At 39.6% G+C, this 19,665-nt stretch overlaps 1 protein-coding gene across 10 annotated transcripts in view; it reads right to left on the minus strand.

The window, feature by feature from the left end:
- The window catches only part of ATRNL1 (attractin like 1), a 1,022,331-nt gene that overhangs the window by 198,786 nt on the left and 803,880 nt on the right, over positions 1 to 19,665 (minus strand). For 9 of the 10 annotated variants that reach the window (XR_012905693.1, XR_012905692.1, XM_075935407.1 and 6 more), the window contains one exon: positions 549 to 656. The exons of the other annotated variant lie outside the window; for it this stretch is intronic. Coding sequence is in view for 7 of the 9 variants with exons in the window: in XM_075935407.1 (XP_075791522.1) it covers positions 549 to 656 (108 nt within the window). In the remaining 2 variants the exon portion in view is untranslated. The remainder of the gene's footprint in view (positions 1 to 548; positions 657 to 19,665) is intronic. 10 annotated transcript variants of the gene reach the window in all.

Here is a 19,665-nt window from a genome sequence, read left to right on the forward strand (position 1 = left end):
GCATATTATGATTTCTCTTTCAGTGTATTGCATTTACAATAAAAGGATGTAATAATACAGCCATTAACCACAAATGAAAACATGCGCTATATATTGTGTCCTTTAAACGTCACAAATAAAATAACAATATTGAAATTCAACTCACAGCATTGGGGGTGTGTATTTTTTTTTCAGTAATCTCTGTTAATTAAGATAGATGTGAACTGTTAACTAGAGGGCACTGTGTACTCTAAGGACTAAACATAAGGTATGTTTCCTTGTTAATACCTATATCTTAGGTAATTCCTTCAACACTCATCTATCAAGAAAGGGCTGCCAGGTGAGCTAACTGTCACTCTAGCCTAAGCTAATGGATTCTCAAGTGGCTTTGTTACAACTCAGGTCATGCTATTAAAACTATGCTCCTAGAAATAGGAATAGCATATGTAGCTGAGACTTGTCAGCTCCAGGTAATCAGACTCTACTCGGTTTCAGAAGCAGATGCAGATGAGACTAGCAATATGAATATGCAAATCACAATGGTCCCTTGTCAGCACCACTGTTCCTACCTCTAATGGCCCCCGTAGAAAGTCTGTTTGCTCAGCTCCTACTTCCAGTGCTACATCGACAGAAGCAAAGGGGCGGCTGGCCATCTGCTGTCTCTCCCGCATAAGTTGCTGATGGGGGGGAAAAATTATGTTTTAACAAAGGATTTTAAAAATATATTGTAAAAGAATCATTTGTTTTATTTTACATCCAGTTACAATGTATCATGCACATAGTCTCATCTAGAATGACAGAGCTAGAAATTATTTACATTATCACCACACAATATTTATTTGAGGGCTGAAAAGAGAGGGAATTTGTTATCTACAAATGGTCTTTCCTGCTCATGTCAACTGACATATACTCCACAGAACTCCTCGTGTGCCTGACCACTCAAAATAATGTCGGTGTTTCTCTAAGCAAGAAGTAAATATGTGAAATGGTAGGAAAAGGCAGTTATTTGAAGTCTAACTTCATTGATAAATCAGAGAATGAACATTTGCCAAGAAAAAGTCCATCCAGCCTTCAAATTCCCCATGCTTTTTGTACTCATGCCAGACAGAGTTATTAGTGTCAGTGCTTTCAATTATATATAGCTGTTCTTCTTCAGTTATTTAAATATGAAGAATACTGTGTTGGTATTGGAGAGCATGTGCCAACACACTGAAAAATTCAGTTATGCTCATATAGTCCCTTGTGCACATGCCAGTGAGCACATAAGTCTCAACCAATACCACAAAGCTAATTTATATTTCTTCCTCAACCTGTAATTATAATGCTCATTAAACTATGATGAATAAAAATGATGACCAGAACAAGATATTACAACTTTTACTTCTCTGGTTCTGTACAATTAATAAAAGCTCTATTAAATATTTAAAGTTGTGCAATTAAAGTTGGGTGCTCCATTCAAATGAAGAGGATGTGACAGCATCTAGAAAAAAGCAAAATACTTGCAAAAATGTTTTATTAGAAAATATTTTGTTTCATTTCCTTGATTTTTTCTTGCTATTTCCTTGCACAGCTTAAAATGTTAGATATTGGCCTTTGAATGTAAATGCTGTCAGAACTGTGACATACTGCTAATAAAATTCCCTTTGAGAAAATAAAGGGCATACAAGCAAATTCCTGAAGGTGTCTTATTATTTAATGCTCTTGATTTAATGCCTGTTACAATGCTACAAAGTACATTTATAACATTTCTCATGCATTTTTGTTCTGTATTTGTATTTTATTTTTTCTTGCAAATATAAAATACCATTGTTGACACTAACATTAAAATAATGCACTTGTCATCAAGCCTGAATTCTGAGCCTGTCAGTGTGCATTACACCTGGTAGAAAGTATTTGCAGACTTGGGCCCCTCATTTGTCATAGCCTCTGAATAATTGATAGGTCTGTGGGTGAAACTACATTCTGTATATTAAGACCAAACAAAAGCATATTCTGAATATCTAGATTATTAAGAACTTAGACAAGCAATTCATTTAAAATGAACTCAAACAGAAAGCTCTCAGGCAATAATTACTATTAATCAATATTGTGTAGCCATAGATTTTACAGCCAGGAATGAACAATATGATCTTCTAGTCTGCTTTTCAGCATAACAGAGACCATAGAATTTGACCCAGTAAAACTATTATATTCCTGAGTGCTAAGTTTACCATATCTACCTCCTGTCTCTGTTTCCCCATAAAACACTACCACATTCAGCCTACAGCCAGGCAGTTTTACTACTGATGTAACTGGAATCAGGATTAGGCTCATACTGGCTCACTGACAGGCAGGGATAAAGGGGGAATCTGCCCCAGACCTGGTGATTGAAAAGGGCCCAGGGCTCCTGGCCACCACGGCTGCTATTGTGACAGTGGCAGCTGGAGGCCTGGGCTCTTTAAACTGCTGTTGGAACCTCACACAGCATTCTACAGGCAGTCTGCTCCAGGTACCCCTGAAGGTTGGGGATATGCCATGGTCCAGGTGGCGGCAGGGGGCTGGCTGCTCTGGTCCCGCCCTTCTGTCCAAGGCTATGCCCCTTCCTGGAAAATGGAGCGGTCCCCCCACACTTTGCCCAGAGTCCTGCGAGTCTGTTGGCTCCCTGGGGGCCTATAATATAACCTGAAGAAGCGAATGCCTTTATAAAAATACTTACACAAGGATAAGTAGAACATACAGCTTGATCTCACCAATTGACTTCAAAACAAACCAAAACACCATAAAATAAACACAAACCCAGCATAATTCTCTTCTCAAATGCTAAAAGGCTGATTGATTGTGGGCCGTCAATAGATAAATTCCTAAACCCCTCAAATATCATTCCTTTTATGTATGACTTATCTGGGCGATCAGAAATCACCTGATCAAGTAGCTTATTTACTTCAAATTTCCCTGGTAAGGAAAAGAACATGCTGAGGACAATCACAGCTAATTTTAAGAGCTTGCAGCCAGAAATACCATATGGATTCAGTTAGAGGTTGGATAACCAAAAGGATTATTTTTAAAAACTATTATTTTAAAAATTATTATTAAGGCAAAGTTTCAATACTTATTCATGGTAAGGTCAATATTCAAAGAACATTTATTTTTTGAAGTAGAAAATGAAGAAAGGCTTCTTGGATTAGGATGTTAAAAAGTGGTTTATTAGGTAACCGTCTAAGCACTGAAAATTCTCAATGGTTACACTCTGTGGGCTCTGTAGTACAACACTTATTCTGCAGAGCAGCAGGCTCTCTGGAAGCAGAACCGGCTGGCCCCACGCACTGTGGACTCTGCAATATAACCGTTATACTGTAGAGCCTGCAGTAGGGGGTGGCTACCGGTTCCCTGGGAGCAGGGCTGAGAACCTTTGTGTAACTGTTAACAGTATCTGATGAGCCCAGGCTTATCAGTTAACTATTTGAACAGTTATACTATCCCATCCCTATCTCAGATACAAAATAACATTTGCTGATATCTAAGCAGCAATGTTCCTCTGTTTCAGAGCAGGATTAGTAGTCAGCAAACTTATTATTATGAGTTATTCTCAGTTCTACTATGCCATAGTTGTGGCTGGCATGTTACAAAGAATAGGTCTCTTCCCTCAAGATCCAGGTGTCTAATTTCTACCTGAATGGCCAGTCAAAAGGTGACCCTGGTGGCTCCAGTGCAGCAGGGCCAAAGCAGGTTCCTTGACTGCAATGGCTCTGTGCAGCTCCTGGAAGTCGTAGCATATCCCCGCTCCTGTTCTTACACTTAGTGGCAGCAAGGGGGTGCCATGTGCTGCTCCTTCCTCAAGTGCTACCTCTACAGCTCCCATTGGCCAAAAACCACAGTCAATGGGAAGCACCTGCAGCGGGCAGTGTGCAGAACTGCCTGGCTGAACCTCCATGTAGAAAAGGAGGGGGGACAAGTTGTAGCTTCTGGAAGCTCCTTGAGGTAAGTGCCACCAAGAGTCACCCTGAATCCCAAACCCCTGTCCCAACCCTGAATTCTTCTCATTCTCCAATTCCCTAGATCCCATCCCAGAGCATGCTCCTGAATCCCAAACTGCTCGTCCGCAGCCCCGCCTCAGAGCCCACTCCTGCAGCCAGAGTCCTCATCCTGCCCTCCATGCCTCAGTTCCCTCCTCCAGTCTTGATCCCTCTCCCACCCTCTAAACCCCTCGATTCCATCCTGGAGCAGCCTCCTACACTCCAAACCCTCATCAAATTCTGCACCCCAACCCATAGCCCTCACACCCCGTCCAGTCCTCATTCCCCTGCCCTAGCCTGGTGAAAATGAATGAGCGAGGTGTGGAAGCAGGGAAAGGAAAAAGGGGATTTGTGTGCAGCCATCTTAGGGTTGTTAGAAATAGAGCAAGAGACAGGCTAACCCTGAGGCCTAACAATGCGAGAGCAAGAATTATAAGAGATGCTGTCTTCTCTTCGCTCTAAAAGATAAGAATGGAATGCTGATTCAGGCTGGAACCTTGAGATAAGGAAGAGTCTGGAAGGACTTCGTATAAACAAATAGATAAATGTTAGCCGTTGATGTATGTAACGGGAAGGTATATATACTTGTCTTTTACTGCTTGTATTTTGAAGACCTGCTTAGGAAGGGGGACCGCCCCCCAGAGTCTTCCCTTGCAAATGCTCGAAATAAACTGCCTCTGACTTGTTGCTTACCAAAGGCAGAGTGAGGACTTGTTTTCTTCCACAGAGGTGAGGAGAATGAGCAACAGAGGGAATGCGGATGGAGTCAGGTGTGGGGGGGTACAGCCTCAGAGAAGGTGTGAGGGTGGAGAGGTGAGGTAAGGCAGGTGGAAGGGCAAAGGTGTTGAGTTTTGTTCAAGTACAAAGTTGGCAACCCAAAAAAGAGCTTAAAGTGTACATTAACTAGAATACCAAACGGCAGAGGAAAATGGGAAGCAAGAAGACTACAACACTAGAAGGGCATGACTGGATTTACACAATGCATTTGAAAAAAATATTAATATCTTATCACTTCACAGTAAGTCAGTCAAAAAAGGCAGCAGAGTGGTGAGAAGATATGCCTTACAAAGCTAGGTCTACACACTATAGCCTTTTTTCGGAAAAAGCTACGCAAATTGCACTCCGCAATTTGCGTAGTTTTTTCCTATTGCTTTTCCGAAGGAGGCTTTTTCACCATTTGGCCCCATCTAGATGGGGCCAAATGGTGAAAAAGCCTCCTCTTTCAGAGGAGCCCTTACTCCTCATACAACAAGGCATACAGGACTCCATGAAAGAGTGCATTTGGTCCTCCGCCAAAAAAAAAAAAAAAAAAAAAAGCAGAAGAAAAAATGCGGTCCTTGGATGCAGCGGCATTTCTCCGGGATACTATCCCAGAAAACCCCCACAATCTAGAAGCACCCTAAGAAATGTGAGCCCTCACACGAGATATGAAAGAGAAAAGAGAAGAAAATGCCAACCTCATTCTGGCTATGTGATTACTAGAAGCCAGTACTGATTCTTTGTATTCACCTGTGTGTGGAGTATGTTTCCTAGTCCAGAGTCATGATACAGCTGTGTGGGAGAAGATGTGTAACATTTCTTAACATATGTGTGCAACCATAAAAGAGGTCCAAAATCTTCTAAAATGCCTCAATTTTTGAGATCCAGCAAAGGGGCCTAATTTTCATGAAATAGTGAGCACCATCCTTTGACAATCAGCCTCCTTAACATGTTTCTCAAGGAGGACATAAAAAAACTAAAGCACCCCAAAACACTAGTCATTTTGTAAAAATCTTGGCCCAGATATTTAATTTGATTTCTGATTTCCCTTTACCAGTATTTCCCCGGAAAATTAAAAATAAGGAACCATGTTATGCATTTATCATAACACAGTAAATCACTGTCACACAATAAGAACACATTTTAGTGCAAGACTTATCCAGTGTCATTATTTAACTCAAAAGGATGTTCTATAGGGTGTTTAAGATGTCTTTTGAAATAAAGATCAGACAACCAAAATTGCTGCACAGATTATCTTAAGTTTATTATAATATTTTAAAATAAACAGAAACACTCCTCCTCACTCAAATTAACAAACAGAATTAATTAAGAAACAGTACAGACTTCATTCCTCAGTCTTCAATTACGAGTTCAAATAACAAACTCAATTATTAAATATAATTTTCTAGATTTGTCTGATTATGTCCACTAAAAAGCATCAAACCCCTTGACCACAATACAGGATAATAATATTCTTATTAAGCAACAGAACCTGATTCTGTCTTTCTCTACTTCCTCATAATCCATTCTGTGCTGTGTTTTTAATCACGATTTTGGAAGTTCCAGAATCTTATGACATGACCTTAGCTAGGATTCAGCCCATTGGTTAACAGTTCAGATTATCTGTGGTTCCCTGTGAAAAATATTCAGTTATGGATGAAGCCACACTGGATATAAGACTTCATTTCTACTTAAAAATGTGCCCCTTAATTAACTTGGTGATTTGTTAATATACCTTACCCCTTCAAATTAGTGTTTTGAAGTAACAGAACTATATTCTAATGGATCAATTCTTGGATTTTTAATTCTCCTTCTAAAGAGATGGCCAAATCATAAAGTCATAAATCAAGGCTAGTGATTCCACAAAACCATGTGTGTGCTTAACACCTAATAAAAAGTTGTTTTAGGGAAAAACTCATTTGTTTGTGCCAATAATTTATCAAACAAAAACCATTATCCCCATTAATTTATTCGTGACACTGCCTTAAAAACAGTTAAATAACCACTGATTTGGGTTATAAAAATCTTAGGTAAGATTACCTTTTACCTCATGTTTATGTTTCTGACTTATCCCTTGTTATCTTGTCCCTGAATATTCCCGCTTATTTTAGCTAGTACAGGAATTCTGTCTTTTAGCTTATGGATCCATTTACCTATCTTAAATAGCATAGACATTCTGTTTTCCAGCCAACTGATCTATTTACCTTCTGTTTCCCAAAAAATGAGGCCTCACCTTATATCCAACTACTCATGTCAGGCCAAGCCCACACTTTAACTCAGTATAACTATGTCAATACTAGCGATTGTACCAGATTTACCATTTTGATAAATATCACACACCTAACTAAAATAATTACATCAGTACAAAAACTGTTTAGGCCATACAGTAAGGAATTGACTCTCAGATAGGATTTTATTGGTTTTACCTGACAAATGTCATTAAAGTTTTGTGTTTGTATACAGTTATTCCCTATAGTATGGTAGGAAAGAATGGAATCAGAGGGGACATATATATATTGAGCTCGTTGTAGGATGGGGGACTTATATAAAATTCTGTGGTAGCTGTTAACTTTTTAATGTCCAACACTGTCTTTTCTTCAAATAAATATGCTGGAAAAGGCTTTTAAAAAGATGGAAGAGACCATTTTCAAACCATGCATAGGCCTCCTTTAAAACAGTTGGTTAGAACAGCCTTGAAAATAAAGTGAATGTAAAGCTTTTAATTGTGATTTATTATCAAATAGTGTTGCAACTATGTCAGCATTGCTGTTTTGTTTATCTCTATTCCTCCAGCCCTGTGTTCAATAAAGCCTCCTCATTCACACAAGGCCATCTTTGTAACTTGGATACCCTGTTATAAGTCATTTGAGAACTGTATTAAAAAGATTCTTAAGTAGTTTTTTAAACAAAAGCTGAAATTTTAAAAGGCTCATCTAATGTTGAATTTAGCAGCTGAGTGCATATACCCTTTCTAAGAAAAAAGTGTAGTGGAGAGGCTCATGCAATATTCTGTACAAAGCTATTACAATCTCACTTTTGGCACCTCAGCTTAACTGCAGGCAGGAGTTTTATCTTTTCTAGACTTCCCAAAATATTACACAGGGTTAAATGTTTGAGATTATCATACATAAAACTCTGATAAAAGGATGTTAATAGTTCCCAATACATTTCAAAGAAAGGATACCATATGCTTTTTTAGTACCGCAAACATTTAATACACAATCAATATATTGTAAATATAGTAAACATTATAAGTATTATTTGGAATATTATCAGTAACTTTAAGACAGTAAATGTACTGCGATTACTCAGATGTTCCACTTCGGTTTCTGTTACAAACCTTCTAATATAAGTTTTCAACATAACATTTTCTGTACTTCAGCACACATCACAACACATCCTCTCGTAAAGACGATTTCTCAGTCTTGACAATGTGACCATATAGTGTGTGTCACCTGGATTCTTCAGAGCTTGATTAAAGGTAGCATCTCAGTCCTTTCAAACACTCCAGAATCCCATCTGTATACTGTTTGGGGGAGGAAGAGAACAAAGAGAGGGATTCTCCACCACTAACAGTATTCTAGCCCTTGAGTTAAAACCTGACTGGTCCTCTCAGTTGCTGGTGAAATAGATATCTGCAGCTGTATCAGAGGTGGTACAAGGACAGGGATCAGCATATAAAATATCAATTTCTTGATTCTCCATAGGACTCTCCCTGTGTTTGTATCATTTCCTCCCTATAGGCCCAGCTAAATTAGAAAATAATTCACAAAAAAAGCGCTGCCCCATTCTCTCTTTTTACCAGAGACAGACTCACAGTTTAGAGCTGTTAGGTAAATGTACGTTCTACAGGCTCTGTAGTCTCTAGGGATGACAAATGCTTTCCCCAGCTCTTCTCCTAGGACTATAAAAACATTGCAGTGGATCAAATATTTCCTAATGAAAGGCTTCCATAGTAAATAAATCTAGAATAACATTCACCTGCATCCAGTCCTCACAGTAAACACATTTCCTGGTCCAGCTGTTGAGTCCACAGGGATGTCTAGGGATGAAAAATGCTTTCGCCTAGCCCTTTTCCTAGGGCTATAAAAACCACTGCAGTGGACCAAACCTTATCTTAATGAAAGGCATAGTAAATAAATCTAGAATAGCATTCACCTGTATCCAGTCCTCACAGCAAGCACATTTCTCTGTCCTTATGCCTCCAAGAGATCCTTATGCCTTTTGCACAAGAGGCATAAGGATCTTGTGCAAAAAGGGATTTTTGTACGAAAAGGAAACATCCACACTGTTTATTTTTGCGCAAAAACCCCTTGTACAAAAATGGAACGAAAGAGAGTATGCAAATGAAGTGCAAGAAAATGCTAATTTGGGCTTCATTTCCATTATCTCTTTCAGCAAAGCATGTAGTGTAGCCGTAGCCATGCAGACCACATATCTGAGAGGAACTTCTCTTAAAGAAACGAAAAGACAGAAAGTGCAGGAAGCTTTCTAAGAACTTTCTTCGAGCAATGGGAGGGAGAAAAGTAGAGAAAACCTCTTTGGCTACGTCTACACTGGCATGATTGTGCGCAAATACTTTTAACGCAAGAGTGTTTACATTAAAGTATTTGCACAAGAGAGCATCTACACTGGCATGTGCCTTTGCGCAAGAGTGGTGCTTTTGTGCAAAAGCATCCATGCCAATGTAGATGCTCTCTTGTACAAGAAAGCTCCAATGGCCATTTTAGCCATTGGGCTTTCTTGCACAAGAAATTAACGTTGTCTGTCTACACTGGCCTCTTGCGCAAGAACAGTTGCGCAAGAGGGTTTATTCCTGAGCGGGAGCATCAGAGTATTTGTGCAAGAAACACTGATTTCCTACATTAGAACATCAGTGTTCTTGCGCAAGTACTTGTGGCCAGTGTAGACAGGTGGCAAGATTTTGCGCAAAAGCAGATGCCTTTGCTCAAAATCTTGCCAATGTAGACACTGCCTTTTAGTTCTCTCTCAGAAGCCAAGAGAAATGAGACACACACACCTCACTATGGGGAACTGCACTGGTTTTGCTTCTATACTCCAATATGACAATGCAGGATTTTCCAATTGATAAACCAAATTCTAACCTTCTTCGGTAATCATGGACATTGACTTTAAGAAAGAAAATCAGCTGCATTATACTCTTATGAAGGAGTAGGAAATGCTATGCTTTTTATTTCACTAGTTAAAAAAACAAAAATCATATTCAGAAATCAGCATACTCTTAAATGCTCTCTTCAAGCAACTGAAATATCAAAGATTAATTATTTCATTGACAACATAACTGTGGATTGCTGTGTGCACTGAGCAGTTTGTCTAGCTTCCAACACAATTTGAATTTTTACAATCACTTTAAATCTCAGTAAGCTCCAATCTAGGAGCAAAATGAGTTAATTACTTATTTGTATTATTTTCTGGAAACTACACAGTGACTTCAATAATGGTAATTAACTCATATTCTACTATCACAGTCTTTCTTGGTAACTGTATAATTAAACATTCTCATTAATGAAAACCATTACGATGTTTATATAGTGTAAAAAACAAGTCACCAAGTTCTTATTACGTCAAATACTATGTAATTTCAGAACAGTTTCCAAAAAACAAACCCTTTTAGCACAATCACGGAGAGATTCAATAAAATTCTAATTCTGTTTCCCATTCCTTGGATACATAGATACTATGTTACTATACCCTAAATTTATTTTCCAACAGCTTGAGATTTGGTATAAAGGTTTCTCAAATATTTTTTTATGTAGAATCTGTTTTTCAACCTATAATAAATTTAAATTATAAGATTCTTTGCAAAATATAAACTCTATTTTACAGCTTGTCAAAAAATTTGACAGAACAGCTTTTCATCAGAATATGCAATTTTATCAAATCTAAATGTTACAATAGGTTTGTGTGAAATAAAATTTATTGGAAAAAGTGAAAATGATTCCTTTTTCTCATTATGTTTCAATATGCTGAAATGTTTTGTTTTGATAATGCTGAAACATCTTGTTTCAATAAGGTAAAAATATTTTTCTCATTTTTATTCATTGCATATTGATGTTTACATTATGCCTGAAGATTTACCCGGTGTTGCTCAGGTTTTTAACTCGGGGTTTTGTTTTTTGTTTTTAAATAAAATGAAATTGTACATGCTTCATTTGAATCATTGCTATGGGGTGGGATCAGAGCCAGCCCAAGATACGGGCCAACCGGGCTACTGCCTGGGGCGCCCCATTGTAGGGGGCACCACCCAAAGCTTCCAGGCCAGGTGGGGGCGGCACTGCGCATGCTCTGTGCACCTGCGGTGGCGCCACACATGCGCTGAGCACCTGTGGGAGGGCTATGCATGCGCCATGCGCCTGGGGGCGGGGCCGCGCATGCGCTGGGTGCCTGAGGGTGGAGCCACATCTGTCACACTTCTGGGGGCAGTGCCGCGCTCCCGGGGACCGGCGCGCACAAATGGCTTGGGCCAGCGCTGGGTGGGATTGAGGATGAGGGGTTCAGTATGCAGGCTGCCCCAGGGAGAGAAGACTACCTCAGTCCTTTCTCAAAGCAGCAGCTTAGAACCAGGTGAGAAGTACCTCTTCATGGTTGCTGCAACTCCAGTGGGCACAGCTGCAGGAGGGGTGCATGTTCCCCAGCTGGGGCAGGTCCAGGTTTCTCTGCCATCTGTGCTCCCCATCCAGAGTGAGGAATGCAGCAGACTGTACACTTTCCCCTCACTCCCTGACAAAGGGGAACAGCCAGGAATCCAGGGGAAGAGGAGGAGTTTCAGCCTTTCCCCCCCACTCTAAAAAGGAACTGAAGAGTGGGAGGCTCAGGGCTGAGGCAGTCCCAGGTGAGGAGGTTAAGGTTTGGAAGTGGGGGGAAGGCGGTAGAGGGGCATGCTCCCAGCCAGCCCCTTTCACTTGACTGGTGATTTTGTCTTTTTTCTGTATAGTTTTATGAGAAGCAATCCTGTTCCAGGCACATCCCATTTCCCTGGCACAACCAAACCCTTACCTTGCTTTAAGTTATAATAGGAAGCAGTATACCAAATCTGTTGGTGCTAGCTCTTATTTTTTATGAGTTCTTGAACAGACAGAAACACAGCAGAGTCACAAACTTTCTCAAATATATACCAGATAAAAATAATTTTAATTTTAACATATAATATATTAGATTGTGTTATAATCTTTCTACATTATCAAAACATTCTGATAATCCCAAATTGAAATTTTTCTGAATTTTCATTTTGTAGGTAATTAAAAAAAAATCACTTTTTTTTATTTTAAATTTTTTTGGGGGGGAATTTCACATGGAACAGAAATTGCATTTTCTAACCAGCAATTTTCTAAGCCATGCATGATTTTTTAATATAAATATTTTAGAAAGCTATTTACTCAGAAGATTTTGATAACGTATATTTTTTTTTAACAAGACAGGTGAAAATTGTCTTCTTTATGCATTAACGGATATTCTTCAAGAAGTACAAGATTTTGAAAGTGAAAACTCTGACACCATTCTGAATACTATAATCAGAGTTGGAAATTATGTGCAGGAAGCTTCTGACAACTGAAAGTGAGTTTTTAGGGTGGCGGGTTTGTCTTTGGATTCACGTAAATTTTGGAAATATGTAGACTAACTGCATATATTCAAATACTATGTTCACACATGATGTATAAAACCTATCTGACAGACACATAGACAATACATGCCATATATTATAAGAAATGTTTTGGATCTTGGAGAGGGTACCTGTTTTCAGGGGGAGGGTTTTAGTAGCTAGGGCAGAAGATTTGAAGAACTTTATGCTGAAGGTTGGTCTGTGTGTCTTTGGCTAGTTAATGCAGAGAGGTGTGTCTATCCTAGAGTGAGCAAGAAGCTTATAGTCCATGGGTGCGTCTAGACTGGCAAAAACTTGCCAGCTGTCTACACTAGCCGCTTGAATTTGCGCAAGAGCACTGACTTTGTAATGTACAAAATCAGTGTTTCTTGTGCAAATACTTTCACGCTCCCACTTGGGAAAAAGCCCTCTTGCGCAAGAGGGCCAGTGTAGACAGGGAAGAACTGTTTTGTACAAAAAAGCCCTAATGGCTAAAATGGCAATCGGGGCTTTCTTGTGCAAAATCGCATCTAGACTGGCCAAGGATGCTTTTGCGCAAAAGCACAAACTTTTCTGTTAAAAGTATTTCCGCAAAATCATGCCAGTCTAGACGCAGCCCATGAGTGTTGGCCTCAAATGAGAACACCTTTTTTCTGGCTACATGTGAAATGGCTCAGATGAGGAGAATCAAGTGAGGGGGACGTTCATCATGGTAGGCTAGGTACGAAGAGTTTTGATATCTGAAGAACTTAGCTAACTGTTGCAGAGCTTTACTTTGAGCAGTTAGGAGGCAGGACATCATAAGTAACTTGTTCTAGAATGTGTGTGTGGGGGCGGCACTGTTAATGGCAGCTGAAGGGGACATTATGTTGGAGTAGTTCTTACAAGTTTGAAATAATGTCCACATCACCCATCTGCATCTTCTATCATTTCTGCTTACTCATCAACCTCAGCATTTATAACCTGGCCTCTTCTCCTTCCTAATTTATGGCAGTGAGGCGTCTGCCATTTCTGTGCTGGGATCTTATGTGCCACCTGAATTACATGCCATTGGGTTGCTACATCCTAGACTCCATTGCATGCTGGCATACTATATACATAGCTTTATTTGGAGTCTGTAGGGGTGCACAAAGTTCTAGCACAGTTGGTTGCACCTGAGTTTCAAAAGCAGTCAGATACTGTAGTGGGCAGGGAAATCAAAGCCTCTAGGACAAAGCATAATAGAAAGGATTCGGCTGACCAGCCATCTGATTTATGCCACAATAAAGACAATAGCACAACCCTACAAAATGATATTTTTGGTAAGCCAGGAGGTTGGATCTTTGCATTTGTTTTCAGATTGGTACATTCAATCAGTACATGCCTACATGGTTGACCTAATCTATTGTGAAGATTAAATGCATTTTATTTAGAAGCACAGCTTAATTCTCTTTAAAAATGTTGAATTTGTATTCCCAGACTAAGGGAAACACACAACAGTGATACTTCAGCATAGAATTGACCATTTGTTTAATTACTTTTAATTTGCATAGAACAAACATTGCTTTCTCTATAGGCTCTGGTGCTGTAACTATGGGAGTTACAATCCTCTTTAAACTAAATTAGCTACTTCAGTGGTGGGGAAGCTGAGAAGCTTCTCACTTGTGCATAGAATACTACACTGAACTTGATGAACTTCCAGAGCAATTGATTTCATTGCGATGGCAGCACATGTACATAAAATGATTAAAACGTCCTGATGCTTTTAACGTGAGATAAATCTTTTTGCTTTTGTTTTGAGGTGAAACAAGACTTCTTTAAAAAAAAAAGTCACACTGAGGTGCCCTATAAAGCCATACTAGGAGGCAGGATGGTGTAGTGGTTAAGGAGGTAGCCTGGGACTAGTCCCTGCTCTACAGATTTCCTGTGTGACTATGGTTAAATTCTTTAAGGTCTACACTGAAGTTAAAACCACTGGCTGGCCTGTATAACATGACTCAGGATCACTGGGCCCAGGCAAGGGGCCACAGCAACCCCCAGTTCTGCTCCAGGCCTGACCACTACCTGACTCCTTCCCTCAAAACCCCCACCCAAGGTGAAGTTGGCTCCCGCTAAGCACATGCTAATTTTTCCATGGGTGTTCCAAACCTGGAGTATCTACGGAGCTGGTACCTACATAAGTAATTTTTTAACTGATGTGTAAATGTTCAGGCTCTGGCTGGAACCCAAACTTTAGGACCTTGTAAGGTGGGAGGGTATCAGAGCTCAGAATGCATCCCAAACCTGAATGCCTATATTGCAACAGGCTAGAACTTCAACTCCAGCTCTGTGTGTCCCACATCAGCATGCAGAGGCCAGCCAGAGGTGCCTAATTGCAGTGTAGACATACCCTGAATCTCTCCCTGTCTCAGTTCCCAGTCTGTAAAATGGGAGTCATAGTACTACCCTATCTCACAGAGATTTTATGAAAAAAAAGACATTAAATTATGGGAGGCTCGAATACTGTAGTAATGGAGGCCATATAATTAACTCATTATGCTTATCACTGTAAAATCAGAGTAAGAATTTATACAGAATAGAAGGACTTCCTCAGACCTCTTTCTATTCTGTGGGACTTCCTTATAAAATTGCCTGAAAAAAGTATCATCTGGGGCACGTGCAAAAGTCTGGCATGGGGAAAAAAGTGAGGGTAGCTGTACTTCCAGTCCTAGCTTTACTCTGAATAAAATGAAGGGTTGTTTAAACTACACATAGTCCAGCAAACAGCAGCTAAGACATACTTAAAGTACAGTGTACACATCCCAAAAAATAACAGTATCAAAAGGTCAGCTTTATGTGTATCCCTTTTGGAAACTAAATAGCAGTTGCTTGTAATTTCCCTTGAAAAATCAGAACAAGTAAAAAGGATGAGCATTGAAAAGGTCATTTGTGTCTAGATCCAAGGAACAGACATTTAATGTACTTTATGTTACTGCTAAAAAAACAAAACGTGAGTCTACCATAACTTCAGGATTAACAAAACTTTGTAGGTTCTGGAATACAATCCTTGCTCTCCAAGATAACCTTCTATTCACACTGTGCAAAAGATTAACTATAGTAAAATAAAATAAATATTTCCTAAATAAGAGAAATATTAAAATTGCTTTACATTCTGAAAGCTGAGTCAAATGAATGCTGCAGCTTTAATATCCAAGAGATGCACAATACAGTCAAGTCAGTTTTAAACTTTGGGTGTATGAAAAGCAGATGATTAAAAAAAGGATGACATATTGAGTCCAGCTTGTTGTGCCAGTACTTTATGATGGAGGTTCTCGTTACAATAAAACTACGATCAATTCTTCTGTATATTTCCCCTTCCCCAAAGAATTAATTTGCTAAAGAAAGATTTTTTTGTGTGGCAAGAATCAATAATCTCAAACTTCAACTCTGTACCACAATGCACTGACTTCTAACTTAAAAGTTCTAAATAAGACCTAATCGGGTTATGTGTTTCACTTACTGTGCTATGCATTCATATTGAGCATTTACATAGTTTTATGACATTAATCAGTTTAGAGGTTCCTCAATAGTTACTTAAGTCTTCCTGCAATGATCCCAGCATTGTACTTTTCTTGTTAATCAAATGGATTTTTTAAAAATCCTTTCCGCAAAATGTGATTATTTTGTAGTTAGTAAGAATGTATTTACTGGGTACTGGATAACTGGTTAAATGGCACCTGGCCAGGCCAGTGCAGCCCCTCGCCCATGGTGCTATGCAGTAAGCCCAGTTTGGTCCAGCCAAGGCCAGTGTGCCATGGGCAGGGGGCTGCTCCAGCGATCTCCATCCCACAATGTGACGCAACGGGCTAGTCAATCAGTTAAACATCTACTTTAACAGGTTAACACTTTAAACAGGATTTTACATCCCCAGACCATTTTCAATTTGGCACTTCAAAAATGTTTACTTCACAAAATAATTCTGCATACAAAGCAAAAGAGAGTACCATCCACTGATGTATACATTTAAAAGTAATACTGCTACAAAAATCTGTCTAATTTGTTTGCCCAATGACAGTTATTTATTAATCAACACATTAAAATATTGGTTACAATTAATTATTTCTGAATGTGAAAAGTATCACAAGAAAAGGCTTTTGAAAACATATTGTAAGGAATTACAAATTTTGTTCACAAACACAACTGTGGTGGACACAATAAACAAAACCAAATAGGAATAGAACCAAACCTCATCCTGCTGACATTACTCCACCACCTTCTCTGAACTTAAGCATCTTGAATGCTATCCAGACGTATCATAAGAGCAATTATAATGTGTTTTATTTTAATACAATTTTCTAAAATAAAAGTGTCAACTCCATTTTTAAATAGTGTTTTTAATGGATCATTAATATATTTTAAAGATGTTAAACTATGCCTAATATAGATAGCACCAGATTTCTAAACAGGACTTAAATATACTTATGGTGGTGTCTGTGTGAGTAGATTAAAAGTACCAAATATTTTAAAACTAAACTTCAAAAACAGACTGCAACACAAAACTGCTGAAATATGCAAATTTGACATCATCTGAATGGGTCTGAATAGGGAGATAGAATGGCTCTCTCATTACAAATAAGTATTTTCCCCTCCAGGTACTCTCACCTTCTTATCACTGTTGGATGTGACCCACATCCACCCTGCTTTAATTAGTACAGGTTGAACCTCTCTAGTCCGGCATTCTCTGATCTGGCAACATCTGTGATCTGCCATGATTTTAGTTAGCAGGATGTCCACTAATACGGATGTGGCCAAGTTTCCTGTGGCTCCTTAAAGTTTGTTTACAACCACCAGTCTTGGCTCTCAATGTTCTGTGCTGATATTTAGCTCTAATTACTCCTAAATATCTTCTAGGAGCCCGGAAAGCAGTGGGACGTGTGGGTACTACTGCTAAGCGTTAGGTTGGTTTTATGTTTTACCTACTTATTTCTTTGTGCCAATACAATAAAGTTGTATAACAACACTAACACTTCGTTATGAAGACAGTTAATAAGCCTTGGCTAGCCAGGCATAGGCTTGTATAGGGTGTATCAATACAGCCACACATTATTAAGAAGCATTACAAGTATTGTTCCATTTATTCTCCTCAGAGAATTAAAAATAAAGAGAGACCCACGCGCTACAATATTGACCTCCTATGGTTCGGCAAATTCTCTGGCTTGGCACCCATGAGGTCCTGAGGGTGCCAGACTGGAGAGGTTCAACCTGTACTGATGTTACACTCCCATCTCTATATTCCTGCCTTTTCTTTTTTTTCATTTCAAGCATCTGAGGATGTGAATTGTATTTCACAAAAGCTTATGCCCTAATAAATTTGTCAGTCTTTAAGGTGCCACTGCTCTCTCTGTTGTTTTCACTTCAGTGGAGCTATGCTGATTTTCAGAAGGATCTTGTGCAATATTAGCCACAACACTTGCTATGTAAATATGGCCTTTCAAAAGCAGATCAAACACACACCAGGAAAGAAGTCTACAGGAACAAATAGGAGTTAGGCTCCCACTGAAAGTCATTGGGAGATGGCTATTCGACTCCCCTTTGTGTTTTTGACATTCAATCCTCCTTGGCTGCTATTCAGGCACACAGAGCTTATGTTTCTCACCCAAATTATATTTAATTAAATACTATACAATAAGAGACCGCTCTTCACTGCAGCCTGCCACCGTTTGTTCTGCCCCTGCCGCCAGAAATCCACTTTCCAATATGTAGGGTGACCTTTGGACCTGGATCTCCAGGGGGCCAACAGACTTGGTGGGCCCCTGGGCAAGGTATGAGGGGGTGGCTCCACACCCTTAGAATGGGTGGGGCGTTAGACAGCAGGGGTGTGGCTGGGACAGCCAGACCTCAGTGCTGCCCAGAGCCCGCCACATTGAGCCCCCCCAAACCCTCAGACACACCCAAAGGGTGCCTGGCAGTGGTTACCTGGCCGATCTTTTTGAATTGCTAGGCCCCAGGGAAGCTGCCTCCTTTGCCTCCTGTTGGTGGGTCTGCTTCTGCCACAGCCCACATACCAATGACAACTGCTCACAATCTTTCTAATAATTATCCATACAATTATTATTCCACAGGTTATTTACATTGATGTGGTTTACCCTATTAGTTTTCACACCTTTACTTTGATCAAATCATCTCAATGCAAAAAAAATGTGAGCAAGAAAAATGACCAAAGATGCTAAATACAAAATACCGATCATGCAAATACGGTGATGCATTTAAATAAATGGCAAGTTTGCTTTTATAATTTCATTTAGTTTGTTTTTATCAGCACCTGTTAGTTGAGCTGATCTGTAAATTGATAAGGCCAAAATGTAAACAAAATCTTTCAAACACAGCCTCATTACTTATTACCCGTGTCTGTTTAAAAGGGGCACTGTCAACCTATTTAAGCCACAAATTAATTTTCCTCAGAGAAAGTAAATTGTCCATGAATCATCCCTGAAGGAGGCTTCACAATTATAGCCAATTTCAATTACTTGTAAAAAGGCACAACCAACTAGTATTTAGCAGTAGTTCAGCCTCTTCCCCACCTTTCTTCCCCAGGAATGCTGCCTTTCTCCATCCTAAACAATGAGACTCCGTCCACACTCAATAGCTTTTTCTCCAGATCTCCTGAAAAATCCATAAAATGCTCTACGTACAACATTTCCCTGATCCCAATTATATTTCACTTGCTACTCCATAATTCTGGTTCTGGTCAGGATCAGAAAGAGCCAAAATACCATAAAAAATAAGTACCATACACTTAGCAAAAAGCCCTGTTTTCAGATCCAAAAGGTTTTGTTAATCTGGAGAAAGTCTGAAACTCACCATTACCTAGTATGTTCAGGTCAGCTAAGGTATGTCTAGACTACATGGCTCTGTCAACGGAGCCATGTAGATGAGTTTACTAGATATAGGAAAATGAAGCGGCGATTTAAATAATCGCCACTTCATTTACATCAAAATGGCCACCGCACTGTGCCGATCAACTGTTTGGCAGCACAGCGGGGAAGTCTAGACGTGCCATGGTCGACAAGGGAAGCTTTTGTCAACTGCTCTGGTATGCCTCGTGAAATGAGGTTTACTGGAGCAGTCGACAAAGGCTTCCCTTGTCAACCGCGGCACGTCCAGACTGCCCTGCTGTGCTGCCCCACCAAACAGCTGATCGGCCCAGCACGGTGGCCATTTTTATGTAAATGAAGCGGCGATTATTTAAATCACCGCTTCATTTTCCTATGTCTAGAAAACTCATCTACATGGCTCCATCAACAGAGCCATGTAGTCTAGACATACCTCTAGTGGAAAAGGCCTGTGCCATGGTCAACTGCTTTTGTGTAGAAAAGA

The sequence above is a fragment of the Pelodiscus sinensis genome, chromosome 8 (assembly GCF_049634645.1).
Source record: "Pelodiscus sinensis isolate JC-2024 chromosome 8, ASM4963464v1, whole genome shotgun sequence".
Taxonomy (NCBI): Eukaryota; Metazoa; Chordata; order Testudines; family Trionychidae; genus Pelodiscus; species Pelodiscus sinensis.